The sequence below is a fragment of the Sphaerodactylus townsendi genome, linkage group LG02 (assembly GCF_021028975.2).
Source record: "Sphaerodactylus townsendi isolate TG3544 linkage group LG02, MPM_Stown_v2.3, whole genome shotgun sequence".
Classification (NCBI taxonomy): Eukaryota; Metazoa; Chordata; class Lepidosauria; order Squamata; family Sphaerodactylidae; genus Sphaerodactylus; species Sphaerodactylus townsendi.
Genome location: NC_059426.1, coordinates 1,032,565 through 1,057,978, shown reverse-complemented (window position 1 = coordinate 1,057,978; position 25,414 = coordinate 1,032,565). Strand labels below are relative to the sequence as shown.

The window sequence follows — 25,414 nt, the reverse complement described above, 5'->3', positions numbered from 1 at the left end:
CCTGAGCAGCCGTCTTTTATAACATCCATGAAAGCTTCTGCTGACATTACATTTTGTTAGTCTTCAAGGAACCGCCAGACTCTTGCTTATTTTTCCTTTCAGCTCCTCTATTGTTCTTCGATCCTTTCTTCCCGCTTCTCTCTTGCCTTGGCCACTTCCTTCTTCTTTAGGATTGCCTGGAGCAGAATCTCTTCCTCCTTGAGCAAAGGGAGAGCTTTGGGACTGCTCAAGGACCCAAGAATTAATTCCCAGTGCATGCGTGTAGCAAACCTTCCATGACCCCACCCACTCAATCTTATGAAAGACCTTTCCCGAAAGGACTTCAATAGATCCTGGATCAAGGGTGTCGAACTCATTTGTCACAATATGACATCCACTAGACTTGGTTGGGCCTTGACGGGTGAGCCCCCAACAGCTGTGCTAGCCCAGATCAGCACTGGGGAGGGGGCTGGCTGCCCGGGCGCTGGTGCTTGGCTTCCAGAGTCTTGTGTACCACTGGACTTATGATACCTGACTCTCAGCGGCTTGTTGAGAATGAGATGAGAATATTAAGAGAAGCTGTTGTGAACGGAGATGTGCTGTTCTTCCTGTGTTCTGAGTTCTATTGTATTTGAATGCTTTATATAATACATGATTATTGTTTTTAATTGCACTGTGACACTCTGAGGTTTGGTGTTTTCTTCACAGCCACTGTCTTAGCCTAGCCTGCCTCACAGGGTTATTGTGAGGATAAAACAGAGACAAGGAGAACGACACACAGCGCTTGATCTGAAAAGCCAGCTGCATGATTACACTAAATATACTTATTAGACCTGCATCCGGCTCTCCTTGCCAGGGCGGCCACTGACACATCCCTGCCACGTGCGTCTCCGCTTACGGGTCTGGGGATTCCTGGGCAGTGGAGGCGGCCACAGAGGCCACCGGGGAGTCAGGCGGAGACTCTGGGAGAGGGTCTGCGGAGGGGTCTGGTGCCCGCCCGCCCTGCCAGCCTCCCGCGGTCTCCAGGGGAGCCGCCTGCAGCCAAACCACAATTCCAGACACTCCCCAGGCCCCACCTGGAGGTTGGCAACTGCAGTTTGGCCCCTCCCCCCCGAGGAGGCCGCCCTCCGCTGGCCGGTTCCCGCCCGCCTCCTCAACTCCGCCCCCGCGCTGTTCCAGCCTCCTCCCCTCCTCCCTCGCGCCCCGTTGTTCCCCTGAGGCGAGCGCCCTCTAGCGGCCGTTCCTGAGCAGCGCTCGCCCACCCTCCGCAGGAAGTGAGTATCGCGCACTTCCGCCGCCGTTGCTGCCGCTGCCGCCGCCGCATCCGGGTCCTGGCGCCGCTCGTTGTCACTATGGTCATGGCGGAGGGGACGGCTGTGCTAAGGCGGAACAGACCGGGCACCAAGGCCCAGGTGAGGCCGGGGGAGGCCGCGCGGGGGTCGCGGCCTGACCGCCGAGCGAGGGGGCCGGCGGGAGGGAGGGCGAGCGGGGCCGCGTCTGAATCCCCTGACGCGTGTCCTGAGGGCCGGCCTGCGGGGAGGGGGAGGGGCTGAGCCTGCATCCTGAAAAAGGCCCCTTTGGGGGGAAGGGGGGGAAGGGAACTGGGAGGGAAAGATGCGGTGGGGGGGGGGTGGACACTGGAGGCTTCTGGGGTTTGCAGACAGGGGTGTCCTTTGGGTGCTTTCATTTGCTGTCTCTCTCTCTCTTTTTGGGGGGTGGGAAATGTGCGGCGTGTGACTTTGCCCCTTCCCTCCCAGCCTGGGTGGAACACGTCCCGGTCATTCCCAGTGCAGAACGCAGAATGCACTGGGAATGAATGACCAGGACGTGTTCCACCCACCCACCCACCCGGGCTGGAAGGGAAGGGGCAAAGTCACACGCCGCACATCCTCCCCCCAAAAGAGAGAAAATGACAGCCCAAGTGGGGGTGGGGCAGAATTCTCATTTTCATCTCAGGGCCTGCTGAGCCCCTGCCTTGTTTTGATTCTTCCTCTTATTCTCCCCTCCTTAACCCGTATCTTGTGGTGGCAAGGAATTGTATTTATTTATCTCAACCCCCCCCGGCACCCAATGCAAAATTCTCTGTGTGGCTCACAATGAACCCAAAAGAATAATAACCAGAAGAATGATTCCTGCTGGGTAGGGGAGCTGGACTGGAAGGCCCTTGTGGTCTCTTCTAGGAACAAAGCACATCAGTAAATACAAACAAAACAGTCAGCAATAACGCAAGGGCATGAAGACATAATGAAATTGTACCTGACGTCCACTCTGTAGAGATTGCTGTACAGCGGCTTCCAGAAATGCTAGCCCAACACGCTGGTAAAAAGGATGGTCTTTGCTACCTGTCAAGGGTAGCACCCAGTGAATCTTTGAATGGGAGGGAAGGAAATGAAGTGGGGATGTATGGGGAATGTGGGGATCTAGCAGAGCAGCTGCCAGGAACTTGCACTCTGTTTTTTCTACAGATCAGAATGTGGCCTAGGGTGGGGTCTACGGCAGTAGGAGCCACCTGTCCTGTGTTATTCACAACAGTGACTGCTTCAAGCTGGAGCGGGGTGGGGGAATAAAGAAAGGTATGTCACTGGCAATGCCTGACAGATGGCTATCCGGCTTAAGCAAGAGGCGTCACACCCCAGGATGTCTGGCTGTCATGCCAGATTCTGCAGCTAGACTCTCAAAGTGGGTGATAAAAGGAAGCAGACGTTAGGCTGGGATGAAGTGAATTCTGACTTACAGATTTTAGGCTGGGATACACATTATTAGTCTTCAAAGTGCTGCAGGCAAGACTCCTGCTGAAATTTTGCTACAAGGGACTAACGTGGCTAATCCTCTGGAGCTAATAAAATGCGTGGTGTTACTAAGAGCTGAGATTTTGTACCTTTTAAAGGGTTTTGTTTGCCTACATAGTGTGTGTGATCTAGCACCTTTTCCTCAAAACTGGGTGGAACACGTATGAATTCTGTGTGCCAAGTTACCTTGAGACTGCTTTCAACCTTGTTAAAAAGGAAGATCCCGGTGGCTTCTATCCTAGGGGAACAGAAAATAGCTAAATGAAAACGATAGTGTTGTAATAGTTGACCCATTGATTAGATTTTATGTACTATACGCTACCTTTTTAAAATATGAAAGTGTAGAAAGTACAACGCCATGACCAGGGATTCATTTTCTAAAGCTCAGCGGCACGTCAAAATAGATCGCTGATGGTCTGCCCCGTCTGCCTATTCTTTTGGAAGGAATGTGAACGGGTAACATCAACCTGAGGAGATTCTGTTCCCATCACGGTGGTAAGGGTGTGGTGCGCATTCTTGGCAGATCTGAATCTTGTTGTGCATACCTTCTTGCTGAAATAATGCTGACCTGGACATTTTTGAGGTATAGAAGGATGCATTTCAATATTCAGCTTTTGCAGTAAGGTTTCTTCTATAGGACGTCTGGACTTTCACAGTTAGACAGGGCCTTCTGTTGTGAAAGCAGAGAAGCTTGAATAAAATAGTAGGAAAACAGCTGATTGGGATATTTTTCCTGCACTATCTGTTACATCCTGTATAGCAAAATACTTCCACCGATCAATAAAAAAATCTGTGATAGGAAAGGCTGTGATTGCTCTGTTAGTTTTAATCACTGCTATTATTGGTTTATTCTTGTAAAAAATATTTTCTCAGTAATGCAGCTTTTTATCAGTTAAAAAAATGACAAGTCATTCTCTTAGGGAAGCTGTGGGTGCATAACTGTATGGTTTCATAAATGTGAATTTGTTTCGGTGTCCCTTTCCTAAATATAATACAAAGCTATTTTGTGTATTAGTTTCTGTTCAGTTAGACTAGAGTAGGGGTCTGCAACCTGTGGCTCTCCAGATGTTCATGGACTACAATTCTCATCAGCCCCTGCCAGCATGGCCAAGTGGCACTGCAGTGCTGAAGAAAACTAAATTGCCCCAAATGTCAGCTGAAAACATTTCCTTTTTGCATTGTAACTTCAGGCCTCTTTGTTTGTGGGTGTAGCTGTGCTAATTGTAGAAGAACTTGTTTTCAAGTAAAACATGCTTGGCATTGCAAGACTGACAGCCCAGTCTTTTCGAATTCAGCAGGGCATGGTGATGGTGGAAAGGGGCACTGAGTCGCAGCTGACTTAGGGAAACCCCTCATGGGGGTTTCAAGGTAAGGGACATGCAGAGGTGGTTTGCCATTGCTTGCCTCTGCCTAGTGACCCTGTGATAAGCAGGGCTGACCCTGCTTGGCTTGTGAGATCTGGTTAGCCTCAGCTGTCCAGATGAGGGCCAGTGGGACTACTTCCATGTAAATGAGCGGAATAGTGTAGCTTACAATTTGTGGTGGCAAAGATCTAAAATCCATCGCCTTAGCATAGGGGAAGCAGAGTCTTTTTCTTCCCCTCCAACATTGTTGTAATGAAACAGCCTCGTGAGTCTTGTTCCTCAGGCAACTGAGAATGCAGAACGGGATGCAAAAACTGCTGCATCGTTGCTCTGGCCCACCACATTGTGCTGGAATGAGTGCCACTGAATATTGCTGTGTTGGCACCAGCCACCTGTGTCGACATCCTAGTTATCTAGCTGTCTTCCACGTAGCTGTTGGCAAAAAATTGACTAGTGGTGCTGCAAGATGGGGAATATCATCTTTGGAGTCTTCCATTGCACGCTCTAGCCTGGCTGATGGAGCTAGACATTCTTTGTCTATCTGGCAGGCTTTAGCAACACCAGGGATTGCTCCACTCGAGGTCCTGCTGCAACTGTGATGTAGGTGTGCACAGCACTGTTGTGGGAAGAAGACCCCTCCTGAGGGCTGGATTTTTAAAATATCTTTGTTTCCCGCGCCCTTAGGATTTTTACAATTGGCCTGATGAGTCTTTTGAAGAAATGGACAGCACACTGGCTGTTCAGCAGGTATTCCGTATTTACATTCTTCCTCTTTGACTGCTCTGCGTAGCTCGAAACCAAAGAAGAGCCACCGTATCCAGACAGCTCCAGATATACAATCACAAACCAATCTCAAGCAAAGGTTGTATAACATAATAATAAAGTGACCAAAGTGTTAAGCATGTTCAGTAGCAATAAATACAGTGCTACTGCAGGAGAAATCCCTTCCGTAAGTGAATTCATGCTTCAAAACATCAATGAGAAAACATAAGAGAGCTCCAATCTGTTCAGGTCCTCTATCCATACAGTTCAGTGATGTTCTATGCAAGATCTGAGCATCCAACCCACGGAGTAAGACTTGAAAGTGCTTTTGACGAGATGATAAGAACTCCCAAGTGGATTCTCCCGGTTATCTGGCAAGAATGTGATCCATGTAACGGTAGCTCTTCTTTGGTTTAGAGTGCTTACACTGTGCCTGTTTCATGTGTGGTCTTCTCAATACTTCCACTTGTGTTTGCACTAGCATATGTCAGCCAAGTGTTTAGAAGAGGCACAAGAGTTAACTCATACTTCAAGAGGAGCTTTGCGCCTGTAGGGAATTGTTGCCATTCATCATGCCAAGAAGACTCACAAGGACCCATCTTCATCCAACCATTAGATACTGGGGAACAGTCATTGGTTTTTTCCTGTGGAAGACGGGAGGCGCCGCAGGGGAATGTTTTCTCATGACATGACTGAGGCAGTGAGATGGGAATTCACCATCCTTTCAATCTCGCTTCAGCCATGGCTGTTTTAGGAGAGTAGCCGTGAACCCACTTTGTTGAACTCATCTGTTACAAGGGCCAGATGGGACTGAGGAGGGTGTGTGTGTGTGTGTGTGTGTGTGTGTGTGTGTGTGTGTGTGTGTGTGTGTGTGTGTGTGTGTGTGTGTGTGTGAGTGTGTGTGTGTGTGTGTGTGTGTGTGTGTGTGTGTGTGTGTGTGTGTGAGAGAGAGAGAGAGAGAGAGAGAGACTGCCTTGGCTGTTGAGCCCACAACAATCTTGCCAGCCTCAGTCGGGAGCAAAGTAGGATGGGTGCCTGTGCTGGCAAGCCCATTGCAGGGGCACCAGGCCAGAACAAGTGGGGTGGGTGGGTGTTGCACAGACAGCTCACAGGCCTAATAAGACCTCTCAAGGGGCCAGATACAGCCCCCAGCCTACATGTTTGGCATCCCTTCAATAAACTGTATGCTTGTATTTAAATGTTTCCTTCTAGTACATCCAGCAAAACATAAGGGCAGACTGTTCGAACATTGACAAAATTCTTGAACCTCCAGAAGGACAAGATGAAGGAGTGTGGAAGTATGAACACTTGAGGTAATGGCTGATGGCGGTGGGGTTGGAACTAAAGTGAACTGTAGATTCAGTCCTTGAATACTGGGGATCCATGTGCCCCTGGGAACACAACTGTAAGGTGCCATGGTTGCTGGAGACAAGAGCAAGAATGTGAACCTCAGGTGCTAAACCACCTGCAGACGACATCTGCGCTTCAAGGCTTTGCTGGTAGAAGACGGGGTAAGGAAGAGAGGGTATTTTCTGGGGGAAAGAGGGAGTAAAGCACCATCTTCCCTTTCAGCTAATGTTACCCTCCCAGTTGAGGGTGCATATGCTACCAGAATGTGGGGGGGGGGGGGGCACTTGCATTCAATACTTTCCCTTCCCCCAAACAATTCTGCTCTTTGGAGGCAGATGTGCTGGGCTTGTTTCCTCCATCCTCGACTTCAGAGATTTAAAACTGCTACAAGCAGTTCGATTTCTGGTCAATAACATTTGTTTCAACTGTTACCGAAGCCATTCCTAAAATGCAAGCTTCTTACGAGGTGCTGTCATTCACAGGCGTCAGTTGGATGTGAAAAAAATACCATTATCTGCCTCAGTTACATGTGGTCTTCTGCTCGATTTGATCTGCTTGTTCCAGATGTCTTTATTTGGAAACGGATTTCATTGTTCTTAATGAAACAGGGCTCTAAATAACTGTGGGCGCTTTCACACATGCAGAATAATGCACTTTCAATCCACTTTCAGTGCACTCTGCAGCTGGATTTTACTGTGTGAAAGTGGATTGAAAGTGCATTATTCTGCATGGGTGGAAGTGTCCTCGGATTAGAGTTAATAATTGGTGTTATTGGCTTACCTTGCTGTGTGAGAATAAGGTCAGTTCAAAGTAAAGGCCATTTTAATTGCTGCCTTGCAGCTAACTTTCCATGGAGGTTTCTGAAAAAGGCTCGCTCAAATCTCTGTCCCTGATGTTTAGGATGCTGTTGGTCTGGGCTGGTCTGTACATAAGCAGCTGTGTAACACCAGCACGCAGGTGTGGGTAAGGGGTTATGAGGATTCCCCCCCTTGTTTGTTGGGAAGGATTCTTAAAGGCTGATTTGGCCTTTGAATGTTCTTATTAAGATAACTTTGAAAGTTCTTATTAAGAGCTCCAAATCTGTTATTAAAATGAACAAATAGACATAGTAACAGGGAACCTATATCATCCGTGCATTCAAATGGGATCATAAGAGCCATTCTAGATCAGCCCAAATACTTGCCCAGCGTTCTGTTCCCCCAGTGGCTGGCCAGCTGTCTTACGCCGCCCCCAAAATGACAGTAACGGCATTATTCTGCCTGGGCAGAATATATTGTATACAACATACTGTATTCAGGAAACCAGTTCCAAGTCATACAAAATCCACGTTTTATCTCAGCTCAGTCAAAGTCTTCTCCTTATAATGTTCATCACTTCAATACTCCATTCAGAAAACATTTATAATCCATTCAGAAAAAAGTGGGTTGGTATTGGCAAAGGTACGTAGTGCTGCCTATTTCGTTATCTTCCTCAGTGCCTCAACCTCATACGTCTGTTTATGAAGATCTCCTATGGTATTCTATAAGAAACTGTTACCGCGCTGCCTGGTAACTTTTAATAGCTCCAGACCAACCAGCTCTCGGCAGCGCAGGGGAACAGAAACAGGACCCAACACAGCGAGTATAGTGAAATAATCAAAGGTTTTATTGAGATGCTGACCTGCAGAATAAGTTTATCCAAATTAATGTAAGGAGCAGTTTGATTGAATTGTTGTATTACACAGAATTTTAAGTCCGAATCTCTATGATTCTTAGCATAAAAATGCTGCACCAACAGTGCTTCCTCTTGACCGGATGCAGTCAGGAACTTATCCTGTAGGCTGAGAATCGTTTCATTTATGAGTTTAAAACTAATGTGTTTGGTTTAAATAAAACTTTGGACTAAACCTGTCACTTACGAGCACGACAGGAAATTGCCCAGGTGTAGTTAATTAGAAGGTTTATATGGTGACTAAATGCTTACAAGATAGTACCGTAAGTAAGATTCTGTGGGAAGTGACAGCTCGATGAACAGAGAGTATGTAAGTACAATTTTGGTGTTGTTGATTTGGTTTAGATTATATAAAATATGGAAATGTTGGACTATTATGTTATGTTTCTTATAGAATACCCATAGGAGATCTTCATAAACAGACGTATGAGGTTGAGGCACTGAGGAAGATAACGAAATAGGCAGCACTACGTACCTTTGCCAATACCAACCCACTTTTTTCTGAATGGATTATAAATGTTTTCTGAATGGAGTATTGAGGTGATGAACATTATAAGGAGAAGACTTTGACTGAGCTGAGATAAAACGTGGATTTTGTATGACTTGGAACTGGTTTCCTGAATACAATATGTTGTTACTTGAGTTCTTGTTGAAACGAATGTAATGAATGCTTTTGTAATGTACATAGGTTTGTGTTATAAAACCTGAATGAGAAATTGAGCCTGATTTGCGACGTGGGATTTTTTGTGATACACGTTTATGGACGTTGCGTATCTTTTTTTAATGCAGTGTCAGACCTTGCCATTCTCAGCCCGGCAGTTCACGTCTGCATCAAGGCCGCAGCTGGCCCAGCCATTATCATTGCTCAGGGCAAAGGAGGTCCCCCCCCCCCTTGCACATAACTTGTCAATAGAGCTTTACTGTCACTCTTATTCCTCGGAAGGAGTGAACCGCCTGTCCTTAAACAATGTCTCTGTTCACACCATTCTTTGTTATGCTGATATTGTGGGAATGCGAGGGTGGGGGGATTTTGGGATGAGTTCATGTTGCAACTTACAGGTATATACCAGCGGTCAGAGAGCCAAACTTCAGTTTTGTCTATCTGAGCCTTGGGCTGACACGATTCCAATAAAGCTCTTGAAACCTTCTTGAGAGTCCCAGACCCTTCCACCTGGCAACATGATAAGGAAGATGTCTCCACCAGACATAATGAAGTTGGAGCCTGAAAAAGTCTCACTAGCATGAAAGAGAAGGAAGGGGGCGGGGGGGAGGGGAATAGTTAGACAATACAGGGCTAATGCCTTTTCCCACCCTTCAGAACTGGCTTGAAGAAGTTTGGGTTCTCGTCTGTTCCACTAATGAAGGCTCCTGTACCAACAACAGAGTCTGTGTACTGAGAAAGAATGACTGAACCCACTTGTTTGGGTAACTGAGCCTTATGTTCTGCATGGGTGGTTTGGGTAACTTTCAAGAGTTTGAGCAGTTCACAGACTTTGCTGCAGAGGCAATCTCTGTCGATTCTGCGAAAAGGTGAGATTATCTGTCCTTCCTCACCTCTAAGGGACATATTAGCAGGCCTACAGGTGTTTCATTCATTTATTGTAGCAGTTGAAATTAGCTTTAGCCTGCTTTCCCTTTGTTCCTTCATTCTGGATATAGTAATTGCATATTATACTGCAGACATTCCCAAGTACTAAAGGTTGTAGCATCTAGTCTGTGCTTTTTTAATGAGGACAAGAAGCGATTGTCTAACTTTCTGTTTTCTGAAATTTCAGGCAGTTCTGTCTTGAGCTGAATGGCCTGGCAGTTAAGCTTCAGGTAACTTTTTCCTTCTTTTCGTTTCCTTTTAAAAGTTAAGCCCAGAGTCGTGTGTGTGTGTGTGTGTGTGTGTGTGTGATAATGGGAAACCTCTGCCGTGCTGCGTTTTCTTCACCTTAGCTCAGTCTTTTTTGTTTCGTCCTGGTGTTGGGTGCTGTGATAGGCAGGGAGGCAGCTGTACGGAGCTGTATTCTTCCCAGTCTAATCTCGGTTTGGGGCACAATGTTTCCACAGACCGAATGCCACCCAGATACCTGCACGCAGATGACGGCAACTGAACAGTGGATTTTTCTTTGTGCAGCCCACAAAACCCCGAAAGAGGTAAGAAAGGGCGTCCAGACAGGGGCCATCGGGTGCTGGTGCACCGTCTTTGTTGTGAACAGAAATAAGGAGTCTTTGCCCGAGTATCGCATTCTGTCTGTAACTTGGAAAGTGGTCAGCCTTGGAGGGCTGTTGTGATGTGTGATGGGGCGTGGGCCTTCCCTCAAGACTTGTGTTCGCCACACTGGGCGAGCAATGGTGCCCATGCAGAATCTTGGGTGGTGCCTGATCCCAACTGGAGACCCAGAATTTGGCCCCCTCTTTCCCCTCTCTGCCCTGGGAGTTGAGATGCTGCTGAGCACTTAGGACCAAGACGGGCACTTTTCTCTGAATCTGATTGCTCATCTGTGAAAGATCATTTTCGTTAGACTTGATTCAGTTTGAGTTGAGTCTTTCTGTGCGGTCTCAGGGGTGGGGGGTGGGGCTGGGCTTCCCCTTCCTCTTTCAGAACACCTTTTTTCTTCTTCCCGCCTCTTTTTGGGGGGGGGGGGTTGGGTGGATTGGTCTTGCTCTAGATCAGCGGTTCTCAACCTGTGGGTTGCGACCCCTTTGCAGGTCGAACGACCCTTTCACAGGGATTGCCTAAGTTCTCAATGTGTAAAATGGATAAATGTTAGGGTTGGGGGTCACCACAACATGAGGAACTGCATGAAAGGGTCGCGGCATTAGGAAGGTTGAGAACCACTGCTCTAGAATGCCCTTTGAAACCGTTTCTGTTCTCATTCCAGTCTTCCTTGGACACTTCCCCAGTGGAGTGAACATCCCTTGGTTGTCTTATTTTGTGTCGAAGGGACTCACAGGGGATAGGGCAGTTCTGTCCGACAAGTCTCTGGTTTAGGACTGGTCTACGTGTGACACAAAGTAACATTCTGTTTTCCTACAAAGGCCAAAGTACAAAGTACAATATTGACCTGGGCTGTGTGTGGATGAAGGCGGGGGGGCGGGGGGTCTTCCTTTCACCTTGGCCAGACCCATGTTGCCCCCATTCCTCTGTCTGGTTGTGAGAAACAGGCCGGCAGCGCTGGGCGTCGAGAGGAGAGACTCTTTCAACCTTGACTTTCCAGCATGCTTCGTATTCTTGCGTTTCCAAATGTCATTTTCTCCAAAGCCAGCCTGCCAGCAAAGGGGCTCTTCATGGGAACAGCGTCCTGGCTCAGGCAGAGGGTGCTTGGGAGGCATGGTGGGCCCTGCCAGGGGGCACGCGGTGGCCCTCCAAGGCTCTCGCAGAGCGGTGCCTGCCAGGATGACTCACGGCTGCTGAGAAGCTTGCTCCTCTGCAGTCAGCAAAACTGGTTCCTAGCCTGTGGCTCCAGTCCTGGGTACCTCTGAGTGGGCTGCAAAAGGGTCGTCTCACACAGCAGTCTCTGTGGCAAAACCTGCGTCTTTGATAAGGAGCGTCTGTGGCCTCTCCAGAGGAAGTGTGAGCTGAGCGGACGGAGATGAGACTGCAGGTACGGCAGGCACTTAATAGCCTCTCCCATTCAAGGAAATCTACTTCATTTTGATAGTGGGAATCCAAAGGGATGGACTACAGCCATGCATGGGGCACCAGCCTCAGAGCTTTATCCATCATTATCAGATACACAAGAAAACACTTTCTGTGTTGATTGAAGGTGGTCAATTCTAGACAGCTTAGGAGGAGGGACTCCCTTGTTTGGAAAGAGCTACAGAAGCTTTTGACTGACATTTTCATTGCGCTGGGTTCCAGTGTTGGGGCTGTGGTCTCAGACATCGGCAGTGGGGCTTGCTTCTTTCTGTGCATGGGGTCATGATGAGAGCCAGTGTGGTGTTCTCAGACTAGATGACCCGTTTGCTTTCCACTTGGAAGGCCCAGGATTGGAGACCCAGTCTGGGAATCACGACAGAGGGTCACGCTTCACAGCAGGCGAGCAGAAGGCAGGGCCGTGAGTCACCCTGGCAGGCACCCTTCTGCTGCAACTCGGGGGGGGGGGGGGGCAATGGATGAAATAATAGGATTGTGGGGACTGGGGTTTGTGTCCTCATTCAGCCATGAAAAGCCCACTGGACGACCTTCAGCCAGTGACCTCACCATAGTGCTGTTGAGAAGGGGAGACCTTCATCCCGCTTCCAGCTGCTTGGAAGAGGGGCTGGATAGAACCAGGATAGATGCAGGTTTAAACATTTTAACCTCTGCCTTGAAAATAATGTATCATTTGAAAAACAGCATTTGCGACTCTGAAGCCAGATCTTCCTACAAGTATTGCTGTGGGAAAGGCCATTGTGAGCGAGCGAAGGACTCCTGTGGAGCTGTGTGGCCAGGGGGGCGTCTGCAGTGGGGACAGCAGGATGTGCTGCCTTTAGTAAAACAGGACCTTCCTTTTTGCTTTCAGTGTCCTGCCATTGACTATACCAGGCACACGCTGGATGGAGCTGCGTGTCTTCTCAATAGCAATAAATATTTTCCCAGCAGGTAAAGTGCCCTTTCTGCATTTTTATGTGTCCACAATTAATTCTCAAGAAGAGAAAGTTTAATGAAGATTAACTTTTGCTGTATAATCCTTGATTTTTTTTGTAAAAGTGATAGCGCATTAAATAAAAGGAACAGGATCCAGCCTTTAATGTTTGTTCTTCATTCTTCCAGAGTTAGCATAAAGGAATCTTCCGTAGCCAAATTAGGATCCGTCTGCCGTAGGATTTACAGAATATTTTCACATGCGTATTTTCATCACCGTCAAATATTTGACGAATATGAGGTAAGTTTTGTCATACTGAGTGTGCTGTCATGGGTATCACAAGTGGTTGTGGGCGGCGGGGGGGGGGGCAGGATTTCTGCTTTAACTTAGTGCTGGCATCTCTCTCTGGATTGAAGTTGCGTAGGGCTCTTCTTAAAGAGGGCTGCTGCATCTCCTCCTCTTCTGCCCTGAAGCAGTATGTTTGAGTGTGCTTTCTTCATTATATCTTTTAAGAAGGGAAGGTATGGCATATGCTACTTCTAAAATATACTCAGGTCACAGTGTTCCAGGCCAGACTGTCCACAGATGCAGAAACTGGAAGGGAGGTAGATGAATGATGTGGATTTGCTGTTCTCTGGTGCCATAGATGGGCCAGAAGGAAAAATCTCAGGTGTTTTGGATCTGAAAGCAAACGTGACTAGCCTTGCTTATGTTTTGACTGCTGTAGTCATTGGAACATTTATGTAAGCTGGAGCCCAAGCCAGCCAGTGTTTTTATGTACTGAGGAATAATTTGGACGAACGTTTGAGGGTAATGGTCTGTTCCCCAGGTGCAGTTGGTTACCGTATATACCGGCGTACAAGACGACTGGGGGTATAAGACGACCCCCCCACTTTTCCAGTTAAAATATAGATTTCGGCACATACTCGCCATATAAGACTACCCCGTGGCAGAGGCAGCGGCGACACCCTGTGTGGCCTCGGCCTCAGGAGAGGCAGGCCGATCGTCGCGGGGGCGGGACAGAGCAGCGGCGGCACCCCGGGTGGCCTTCCTTGGCCTCGGTGGAGGCCGGCCGATTGTTGCGGGGACGGGACACGGACGCTTCCACGGGAGGGGCTGGCTGGCTGGCTGGGGAAGGGGGGAGAGGTCCCCTCTTCCCCATCCAGTTACAGGCAGCCTCATGGAAATCCAGGGGTGCCCCAGCCTGCAGTCCTCGTATGGAAGCTGCTAGCTGGAGCTCCTCTCTTGCACGGAGGCTGCCTGGCTGGCTGGGGAAGAGGGGAGATCTCCCGCCAGTCTCTTCCCGGCTCTGAATTTCTTAAAGGGGCAATTCCCCAAAGATTGCTTAAAGGGGAAACTTAAAGGGGAAACTTTCCCATGGGGAAGAGTCATTATATATAGTGTAATGTAAGCACTCCTCTTAAGTTGTTCTTTTTCTGTCTATGGGTACTCCAGAGCTCCTTGCTTTTGTGGCCCTGTAGAGCCGCAATAGTAGGGGGATTTAGCAAGTATCTGGATGAACACGCTGTGGGCTGCCTGCCTTTTGGAATCCAAAAGTGTGTGGGATGGGGGGGGGGCATGATATATTTGAAGAAGAAGAAGAGTTTAGATTTATACCCCCCTTTCTCTCCTGTAGGAGACTCAAAGGGGCTTACAATCTCCTTTCCCTTCTCCCCCCACAACAAACACCCTGTGAGATAAGTGGGGCTGAGAGAGCTCTGTTAAACAAATAATTCCCTCGATAATGTCAAACTATTTATTATATATTTATTATATAATTATTGCACTACTTTTTTCATCATTCCTATTACCCATCTCCTCCCAATTATGACTGTATGACTATAGCCTGTGCTGACATTTCATTTTATTTTATGATTTTACATTTTATGTTTTTATTACTATTGATTGTTTCCTGATTGCTTACTAGACCTATATGACAATCATTAAGTGCTGTACCTTATGATTCTTGACAAATGTATTTTCTTTTATGTACACTGAGAGCATATGCACCGGAGACAAATTCCTTGTGTGTCCAATCACACTTGGCCAATAAAGATTCTATTCTAAAAAAAAAAAAAAGAAGAACTGTGACTAGGCCAAGGTCACCCAGCTGGCATGTGTTGGAGTTCACAAGCTAATCTGGTTCACCAGATAAGCCTCCACAGCTCAAGTGGCAGAGCGGGGAATCAAACCCAGTTCTCCAGATTAGAGCGCACCTGCTCTTAACTACTATGCCACTGCTGCTTGGGCAGTGGACCCCAGTAACGTCTTCTCTTTCAAACTGTTGTTTCAAGCGTGTAATCGATGCGATTCTTTTTTCTTTCCTCAGAATGAGACCTTCTTGTGTCACCGGTTTACCAAATTTGTGATGAAATACAACTTGATGTCCAAGGACAACCTGATTGTCCCCATTTTAGAAGAGGAGGTGCAGAATTCAGTTTCTGGTGAAAGTGAGGCATGATGGGTATCGCAGACTCTAACGAACACATAATTAACACGATGTACTGTATATATATCATTTTAGAAACTTCAATCATTATCCTTAGAGCTCTGGTTAGTAAACATTTTGTATGCTGTGTGCATTTCCTCTTAATATGGGATATGGTTTAAGTTATTCATGAACTGTATATTCTTCATTGTGGCACTCATGGTTTTTAAATAAAATTAGAATGATCTGTTTATACCGCCTGTTAATAAAAAGAATTTACAGTTCTGAAGAAATTGCTGCTAAACAATCATTGGATCACAATCTTCAAACGTTGTCCAATTTCAGTCTAATAAGTCAAAGCTTCTTGTGCTAATGAAGTTTGGAATTTTTAACTTTTAATTTTTGGTTTGATATTTTAATTAAGGAAAACTGCAAGTCAGTTGAAGTCCAATTCTGTATTTTATAGAAATTACCCTTTATCTTACTTCCCAGATTCTTGCTTTAGGGTGTGCACAAATGTAGTGCTGAACTATTGTAGTATGTGTGTATCCAAATATTCATTATTACAGTATTAATATCAAAGGGATAATTTTTTATTATGTTGCCAAAAGCATTATTCTAGTTGTATTTGTTTCTTTCTGGACTTGCCTTTTTGTCTGGGTGGAGGCCTGTGTCTCTCACAAAAGTTCACCTGTGCAGTCCCGTAAAGGCAGAGATCCCCTTCCACGGTTTCTCTATTTGCACCTCTCCGCAGTGGCTAAAACCGACAGGTTTCTCCTCTTGCCTGCAGTGAAGTACTCTGTTGTGTACGCCTGTGCATCTTTAGAGCAATGGCTTACAGACTATACCCCGCATTAAATGTTCATGCAACATTACCAAGCGGTGCGCGGTAAAATAATCTTACTCGTTTGTAGCAGTAGAGCTCCATATTCGTAGAAGCTTGAATGTATCCACTGCATCCTGTGCAACTGGAATCGGACCTGACTTTATCCACTCCTAAAAATAACATTTGCTGTCATGTTCCCGTTAGTGGGGTTTTGCTCCTTATTCCCTCCAATCTAAATTTGTTTTTGAGTGGCCTGTGCAGGTTGGCATCATTGCGAAGGTTTCATGAGTGCAAAGTAATGGTGTTTGAAAGGTCTCAGATCCTACAGTACTATTTTTGAGAAAGGTTGTCTTATGCTTTGTTACATTAGGTAGATGTGAATGCTGACACCTGAAAGCATTACCAATCTTTGTATGTTCAAATGGGACTTGCCAAGGTGTCTTAACTCTTTGAAGTTGGTGGCTGGGCCTTTCATATTAAAAGACATTAGCCAGTTCCCCCTTTTCTATCTTTCAGAGTAGATATAGGTTGGCCTTAACGGGACAAAGCTGGTTTTACTTGGTTTTGTTTCCTTATAGGTTTACTCCATGAGCCGGGAATAAAGGAATTTAATTTATTTGTCATAGTCCTACTTCTTTTTCAGACGACAGAGGGGACATGCCTTAATTGCATATAAGGGATCACAGACTGGCACAGCTTTAGCAACTTTGCTACCTTGACATAAGAAGCTGGGAAACTGAAGACTCGGGGTCACAAAGAGTTGTGGCGCCAGCCCGCTGACTTGAATGGGGCAGGGCTGGTGGGCATTGCTTGTGGGGCTGACCCACGAGTTCTTCAGGTTGTTTCCCAGTTGTCCCCTCTTGGTGGCTCTTGTGTGTTTTGAAACGGTCTTAATGGTCAACAGGGTCATCACACTGGATATGTTCTTCTTAGCAACAGCAGGTTGCTCCTATGTCTGTGCTCAGCTGAGGCTGACCTTGGCCGATGCGGCTTTGGTTAGGACTCGGAAGCGCATGGCTGAGGAATTGTGTTTCGGAGGCAGTAGGACACGTTTGGCGCTACTCCAGTTGGCTGTTCCAGTGCCATCTCCTCCCAGGTGGAACAAGTTGATCAGGGAAAGGGATGGCTCCCTGAACCACGTCTGTGAAAATGTGGAGTGCTTGACCCAGCAGTGAAGTGGCAAACCCACACTCCGTTTCCTGCTAAATGCCTCCAAAGTGGTTGGTCTTGTCCTTAGATAATAATTCCCATTCTGCTGCACTGTAAAACTTGACTCCCTGTAATCCAAGTTCAGTGAACGGCCCCAATGGGACACTGCTTGTGACGTTTTCCTTAATGCTGTTGACTTTGAGTACCTCTCATGATGTGTGTGCACATGTGCCTCCTTCATTCTCTGGAACATTAGTAAAGCTTTAGTGGACTTTGTATGGTAAATATATTGAAGGTTTAAATTGCATCTTGTGTTACAGAGAAACTGAGACATGTTGGTCTTTTGAATTACAACTGTACAAAGCAGAGGTTGCAATTAAATTCTTTCTTTTTCCAGACCAGTCTATTTTGCTAAATGGTTCTTTCATTTTTAACTCTCCCCATCCTTAAAGTATGCACATATTCCATATTTTTATTTTACTGTATCCAAGAATGACATTTTCTCCTGAGATCCAAAGTTTGTTTGGAGACAAAAACACGCTGGCCTGTTTGGGTGACCTACGCAGAAGGTTTGGGGTGTGAGGCTTAAGGCTTGCTGGGGCAATCAGCAAGGGTGCTGTCTGGAAAGGGCCATTGCTCAAATATGTCAACTGAATATTTACATTTGAAAGCCTTTGGCTGTTTTTCAAGCAGCACAACCATCTTCCACTGTGTCGCTTCTGCGCTTGGAGCAAAGAGGAGATGATGAGCCAGGACAGAGGGAGAGGAGGTTGCTTTTGGCTGCTCTGCCAGATCCCTGGAGAGTGGGAGGTGGTTGGTGGTGGCCCCTCGGACAGAGCACGTTGCCTTCCAGCTCCTACCTGGTATACCCTCTTTCTCTGCTGAAGTTGATTTATAAAGTGTTTCTTCAAGATGGCAGTCTCCAATTTCCAGTGGAAAGTGGAAAAGATGTTATCTAACCCCCCCCCCCCCCCCCCCAGTTTCTGTAAGTACCCTTGTAAAAGCAAACACACTCACTCCTTGGCGAAGATTTATCAGCAAAACTAAATTATGAAGGAGATGAAATCAGATTCCTTTTTCGTTAATTCTAAGTTCAAGTAATGAGAATGAGAATTTGTAATGAGAAGAAATGAGAATTTGCATACAGCTTTATGAGAGAGAATATGGATCATCTTTCTAGAAGAGCAAGGTTAAGTTTTGTTAATGGTGAAGTGAGATTGCTAAAACCACTTCTCTTTTGAGTCTAGGAAGTTAACCATCTTTAAACTTGCAAGGAATGCCGTGACTCAAAGTAAACAGCATGCTGTATTTCCTCAGACTGTGGTTTGAACTCCACATCTGTCAATCTTTGGCAGGCCAGGACCCAGGGAACTCAGGTTTGAATCCCCATGGAAGCTTGCCGAGTGACCTTGGCCCCTTCATACAGCCCTCACAATAGCTATAATTTAGATGGGAAACCTCCAAGGAATACCAGGAGCACAATGCGGAGGGAGGCAATCCAGGAGTCTCTTGCCTTGAGAACCCTACTCAGTTCGCCACAAGTCAGATGTGACTTGATGGCCAACACCCCCGCCCCCCCCAACCCCACATTCCTTTGGAATCTATCTTGTTTGGACCATTTTATTTGGTTTTCCAGTTCTTAAAGTTGTGTGCGAAATGGGATAGTATGAAACTTCTGTCCCATTTTAATCTATTCTGTTTCCTGGTTCTTACATTCGTTTGCCTGATGTCGTTGGATTGTGCAACTCGGTCCTGGTTAGTGTTTGGAGGGGGACCACCAGGGACGTCCAGGGCTGATGCACAGAGGCAGGCAATGGCACAGCATCTGCTCATCTCTTGCCTTGAAAATCGTAGCGAGTTGTCATAATTGAAGGTGCTTTCCACTACCACGACCATGCTTGTTATCAGCTGACAGCCTTCCTAAGGGCATGAGAAATAAGATTGTGAAACAATTGTAATTTGGGTTGTGGTGGGTTTTTTGGGCTGTGTGGCCGTGGTTCGGTAGATCTACCAGACCACGGCCACACAGCCCAGAAAACCCACCACAACCAGTTGAATCCGGCCATGAAAGCCTTGGACAATAAATTGTAATTTTAGTTCTTAGCTGCTTCCTTTCTTATCAATCTAGAATTCCATTGTTCTTTCTTGAAAGTGACCTAAAGTCAGTGACTGGACAATGGCTGTGATTCTGTGCACGCTGCTAGTAGCTTCATCTCCATTGCTGACTGACGAAAAGAGTCACATGCAGCTAATTCTTTTTTTGACAACCTACCATATTCTTGTAATACTAAATTAAATTTAAATTAAATTCTGATACCTGTGTGGCTTAGCGGATCGTTTCCTCTGTACCTCTGTCTAGGATCTCGTGCTTTGGCTAGACACTTGATGCACAACTTACCCTAAATAGGAAGACCATGTGAGAGACAGGGCCACTCCTGCCCAGAAGACCCTGGGCTCCCTGCGTTGGGGCCACCATACCTGCAAAGAGGAGTCAGTGCAGGCCTACGCTGCACGCACGGTAGCTTTGTGCTGTACCACATCGTTCGGGAGGGTGCCTCGCCTCTCCTTCCCTGCAGAAAGTCTCTAGTTCCAGCCCTCTGTGTTGCCTGTTAAAAGGATCATGGGTACCCCTGGGAAAGAATTCAGCCTTAACCTTGGATAGAGAGCAAGCTGCGAAGGTTGCACAATAGTGTTAACTTGGCATGAGACAAATGTGTGTACTCATCAGGCATCTCCAGGATGAAACCTGAATTGAGGCATCATATTTCAACTCCTTAGTTGAACTCCATGCTGATTGTGTCATGACAGTTATAGATCGCAAAAATATAACAGTCTCAAAACTGTATAAGACTTATTTTAACATTTTTACAGTGTTTGAGTTCTAGGCTCAAGCAGGAGTAGAGTTAAAATCTGCACCTTAAAGGTAACACCAGGTTCTTCATGTACATCTTAATTTTTTCCCCTCAAACCATGCATTGTTTACAGTAGCAGGTCAGGGAAATTCTCTTGCGTGCTGCTTCTACGCTTTGTAGAAAGCCTTACATTTTTCAACAGAGCAGAAACCAATGCCCCTGTAGCAGTTGTACTGTGGAAGGCTTTCACGGCCGGATTCAACTGGTTGTGATGGGTTTTCCAGGCTGTGTGGCCGTGGTCTGGTGGATCTTGTTCCTAACGTTTCGCCTGCATCTGTGGCTGGCATCTTCAGAGGTGTATCACAGAGAGAAGTCTGGACACAGTGTATAACAGACTTCTCTCTGTGATATACCTCTGAAGATGCCAGCCACAGATGCAGGTGAAATGTTAGGAACGAGATCTACCAGACCACGGCCACACAGCCCGGAAAACCCACCACAACCTCTAACAGCTGTTTCCTTCCAGTTGTCAGAAGCCCCATTGAGATCATCATCGAGGGTATTTAGCACCATCCTAGGAATGTGACATCCGCATAGAATTGACCCAACTTGGTTAGTTCTTCTTCTAAGTATTACATGTTTGTGTTTCTGTTAACACAACTGCAGAGAAGTGAGGGGGAGACTGCATATAATTGGCTAAGAAAAAGAAGGAGGAGGCTCAAAGGGGCTGACAATCGCCTTGCCCTTCCCCCCTCACAACACACACCCTGCGAGGTGGGCGGGGCTGAGAGAGCTCCGAGAAGCTGTGACTTGCCCAAGGTCACCCAGCTGGCGTGTGTGGGAGTTCACAGGCTAATCTGAATTCCCCAGATAAGCCTCCACAGCTCAGGCGGCAGAGCGGGGAATCAAACCTGGTTCCTCCAGATTAGAATGCAGCTGCTCTTAACCACTACGCCACAAAGCTGACGGACATTTCCGATGTGTATATATAAACATAAGGCCTGGTTTCATGGCTTGCTGAATTACGTACAGGCCCTTCCCGTCCCATTACTGGTCACATACATGTGACCTGAGTGACTTCCTGGTCAAACTGCCCCTCGTCCAGTTCCCTCAGTAGGCCATCGCTGCTGCTGCTGCTAAATCCCGGGAAGTTTCCCTGTTGGGCACCTCCTTCCTTGGATCCACCTGGTGCAGGAGGGGACAAACGGAGCTCCTCTGTCCGCTGGGCTTGTGGTGCAGGGTGGGGAATGGCCGGGTCTCGTCCAGCACGTCTGCTTGAAACGTCTTTTTCTTCTCTGAGCTGCTTGCTGGATTTCTTCTGAAAGGCAACGGGAGCTGTTAGTAAAGAACTGGAAAATTAGGAAGGGCTCTCGAGCTGTGGAATGGGGGATGAAATGTCTGAATATCTGCATTATAATTATATAATATGTAGAATTATAAATTGTCATTTATTGTTCACAGTTAAATCTTGAGGTGAGTCTGGCAAGCAGAGACTCCTTCCTGGTGTGGCTAGTACAGGGCAGAGCCGACTTTCAAAATGGCTGAGAAGGCCCCTGGTTGCAAGACAGCTACAAGGGACTGTGACAAACCATATCTGTAGCAGCCCACTATTGTAGCGGCAATGCCCAAGGTTTGATGCAGCACAGCGATAAGGAAGAAGGATGTAGAGGATTTACTTGTTGAGATCACCTAGGTCAAAACCAAAAACATCTCTCTAGCACCTGCTTGAGAGATGTTTTTGGTTTTGACCCAGGAAACGTCTGCCTTGTAATCATGTTATTAAGTAAAATACACTCAAGCAAAATGCTTAAGTAAAAGTTAAGTAAATACTGATGTAAAAATACTTAAGTAAAATAGAAAGTAAGCTGTTATTGGCTTGTGCTTTCGGACTGGTGCACGCGTTCTGCCAGTGTGACAAAGCCACGGTCTTACGAAACACGGTGAACTAAAGAAAATGGAAATATTCTTAACAAATTCAAGATAATTCAAATGTAAATAGAAACAGTGTAGAATGTTTGTTGAGGGCTTTGGGTTTTTATATATATTTATATTGGTATGTTTGTGCAGTATTTACATTTCAGGGTAAGTTTATTTGAGGATGTTTTATCTAGCAAGTTTAATACATAAGAAACTTCCTTCTACTGTCAGACCAAGCTTGCTCTGTATTATGAAAGGTTTAGATGAAAACTCTGTTTCCATTAATTGGGCAGTTTTGGCTACCAACTGGAATGTATTGTCCTCTGAAGTGTTCTCTTTGATCAAAACTGGCGCAGGGAAGAATAGCAGTCCTTTGGGGCAGAGCCAGACTCCTTGCTTATGGTGAGCAGTTAATTGCAATTACAACTTATGTTGATTTTTGCATAAATTTCAGTCTCACCGTTGACATTCTAAGTACTTCACCCCAACCATCTAGCACTGAATGTTTCTGAAATTGGGCCACACCATCACAAGAGACATAAACATATATGAAGTCTCAGGATTAACTTTTCAAACTTTTCTTTCTTGTGGGCCTCCAGCTCAAGTAAAGAAATGCCTCGCCACTGCATGCTCCACATTTCAGTCTCACAGAAAGTTTTCTGTCTTTAGAGAAAAAAGGCTTTTCTGTCTTTTTCTGAGGATTCACTGGCATACTTTAAATTTATGTAAATTTTGGGATGTCAAACTAGGAGCGAGAAGAAAACTTCTTGCTTTATTCTCTGAGAGGCAAACGCCCCTTCCGCACAGCACATGTATAATGGGTTGCAGTCGGGATAAAGTAACCCGTTTTCCTGTTCTCACATTCACATGCATCCGTGCAAGCAGTGATTGGAGCCCACGGAAACAATCCAGGTGGCTGTCGCACTTTTGCACAGAAATGCGTCTCTTTTTAAAAATTTACTTCCTACTGATGCATAGCTATGCAGGCATGCCCAAATGAACTTCCACAGCCATGCTGATGTCTCACGATACAGCCATCTGCACCTGCGTGGCTATGCAGACGTAAGCCACAACAGAAAAACAAACAAAAATGGAGGTGAATAAATCACCTTCTGCCCGGCCAGTCGCTTGCGAGCGGCTGCAAACCGGGATTTTTTAAAAAAGACTAGCTAGTAGCAAAATTCTAAAGAAAACCCCAAACCTGTGTGAAGATCCCCCCCCCCCCCGGCTTTTCTACCATCCTGCACCTGTGCTTATTGGCCCGTGCGAAACGGACCAAAGGAAGGCATTTCCTCTTTGTCCCAAGTGGGCAAGCCTGCAGGCAGGGCTCTTCCCCCGCATGTTTGGGACCCACGGCACTTGCCTGCATGTTGTAATAATTCTTCTAATTTGCTACAGGGGGAGGGGGATATGCATTTTAAGATCTTTGACCAATCAATAAAGCTCAGCCTCTGGACTAAAGTTGCCATAAGGTTGCCAAGTACAGACTGAGAAATTTCTGGAGATTCAGGGGAGAGGGCGGGTTTTGGACAGGAGATTGTCACTGGCGGGCTGTGATGCCATGAAGTCAGCACTCTACAGCGGCTGTTTTCCCCAAGTCCTGCTGCTAGGCAGGTGGCTCCATTGAACATGAAAGGATGCTGGAATGTGTGGAAGGAAACTTGCCGAAGGCAAACCAGAGGAGACATGCAGGTGCCCTGAACTGTCTCTTTCCTAAAATGGCCGGAGTTGTTGTTTTGCACGTTTCCTTTAAAATGCTGTCTTATTCAAAGACCCCCTGAAAGTCAACTTCCCCTCATTTTTCCAGGAGTTGACATTTCCTCTTATTCTTTATTTTCAGCTTTTCTTTCTCTAACTCATACTCAATTTCCTAGAGTTGAAAAGACCTATTTTTTCAACAAAAAAAACACAATTTGAGAATAACACACAACAAATGTGAATCTAGGGTTCCAGAACCATCCGTGACTCTCATTTTTGGCTGTGTTACGAAGAGGGGAGATGAAAGGGTTAAAGCGGTGTGTGTGTGTGCGCGCATGTGCTTTCTCTGTAGAGCACACTGCTACGCTGGCACGGATATTGGGTTGTGCCGAAGGCTTTTTGGAAAGAAAAAAGTTGAGCCGATGCCTGCCTGGAGGAATGAGCACCAGGGAGCTGTGAGCACAGTCAGATTGCCTCACACCACTATATTTAGTGCAGGAAAATGTCAGCAGCAGTTGATTGGACGTTATGGATGAAGACACAGCCCTTACAGCAGCCAGCCTCCCGGTACGTCTCCTAGACTTACGGCTGGTCTCCAGAGTACAGAAATCATCTCCACGGTAGGAAATGGCAGCATGTGAGGGCAGAGGCCATTATGTGGGCAGAGGCCATTCCGTGCTGAGCTCCTCAGGCACTGGCCCCAAATCCCCAGGAATTTCCCAAGCAGGAGTTGGCAGCCCCTCCTGTAGCTAAAGGGGTTGGGACCTGGATTTCTAGTCCACTCAGACTTGCTTCCTGTGATAATTACGCCTGTCTTTTTTGGAGTGCGTATGTGTGTGTTGGTACTTTCTTCACTCAGGACCATGGAGGCAAGTGGCAATTCTGTGAACAAGTCGGGCTTTCATGGCCAGAATCAACTGGCTGTTGTGGGTTTTCCGGGATGTGTGGCCGTGGTCTGGCAGTTTTAGCTCCTAATTTGTGGGCAAAATGTTAGGAGCAAAATCTACCAGACCATAGCCACACTGCCCAGAAAACTCACAACAGCCAAGAGGAGGGGGGCAGGGCTGTCCTCAGTTGCGATATCAACACAATAAAATTTATTGATGGAAGGCCAGTATTACAGGGGATGAAAACAATGACCGTCCTCGTTTGTACCGGGGTTTTTTTGAAGGTGTCATAGCAGTGGAGACCAACAGTGCCATCTGAGTATACCTCTGGATAAAAATATGTACAGGGGTGCCAACTACCAGACGTGACTTTTAAAGAGATCCACTGAAAGGATGACTTGGAAGGGCCAGATGTTAGTAAGACAGAGCTTGACCCACAGTGGCTCTGTGGCCAGAGGTTACTGCAGGCCAGGGCCCCGACACCAGTCGCCACCAGCAGCTGTGCCACAGTCCGCACGGCTTTTGCACAAAACCCAGCGCCTTAGGAAGTGACCCGGCTGCATGGAGGATCATCCAAGGTCAGCCGCCGCACAAGCTATTCCGAGCCCTTTATTTTTAATGCCTCTCCCGCCCCGTGAGGAAACGGATAATAGTCTGTTACACAGCTCATCCTAGTACTTACGCAACTCCACACAATATGCCCCTTATTGTGGAGGGAGGGAGAGAAAGAGAAAAACCCCCGGGTGGCGCTGCTCATAATGAAGGCCTTTCTTTCGTCCTGGGAGCGCTGGGAAGGTCTTCAAATGGTTTGCTGAACATTCAGCTGCATCTGAGGTGGGGCGGGGGAATAGCTGGAATGTTTGTTCAGTCTGCCCAGTCCATCAGTCTCTCAGCGAAACAGGAAACACACAGAGGACCGTAGGAGGGCAGGAAGACGTCGGGTACACTGACCCGGGCCAGTTATTGTATTTTTATCAATGACTTGGGTGATGGAATAGAGGGCATGCTAATCAAATTTGCAGATGACACCAAATTAGGAAGAGTAGCTGACCTCAGAGGACAGGGTCAGAATTCAAAATGATCTGCACAGATTAGAGAACTGGGCCAAAACTAACAACATTCCTGAATTTCATCAGAAAGAAATGTAAAG

The 25,414-nt window shown here is 46.7% G+C and overlaps 2 protein-coding genes across 3 annotated transcripts in view; one reads left to right on the top strand and one right to left on the bottom strand.

Annotated features, from left to right (window-relative positions):
- The first annotated feature begins 1,256 nt into the window (after positions 1–1,256).
- On the top strand, positions 1,257–17,311 carry MOB4 (MOB family member 4, phocein). Its single transcript, XM_048483522.1, has 8 exons — positions 1,257–1,391; positions 4,817–4,879; positions 6,107–6,207; positions 9,730–9,772; positions 10,007–10,093; positions 12,445–12,524; positions 12,696–12,807; positions 14,837–17,311. The coding sequence occupies exons 1-8, from the start codon at positions 1,332–1,334 to the stop codon at positions 14,966–14,968; spliced, it is 678 nt and encodes a 225-aa protein (XP_048339479.1). The 5' UTR covers positions 1,257–1,331; the 3' UTR covers positions 14,969–17,311.
- Positions 17,312–20,611: 3,300 nt separating this feature from the next.
- The window catches only part of RFTN2 (raftlin family member 2), a 66,011-nt gene continuing 61,208 nt past the window's right edge, over positions 20,612–25,414 (bottom strand). Inside the window, exon 9 of one of the 2 annotated variants that reach the window (XM_048483518.1) lies at positions 20,612–21,080. In XM_048483518.1, the coding sequence (XP_048339475.1) occupies positions 20,817–21,080 (264 nt within the window). In that variant the 3' untranslated portion in view covers positions 20,612–20,816. The remainder of the gene's footprint in view (positions 21,081–25,414) is intronic. The other variant, XM_048483519.1, reaches the window with a different exon arrangement.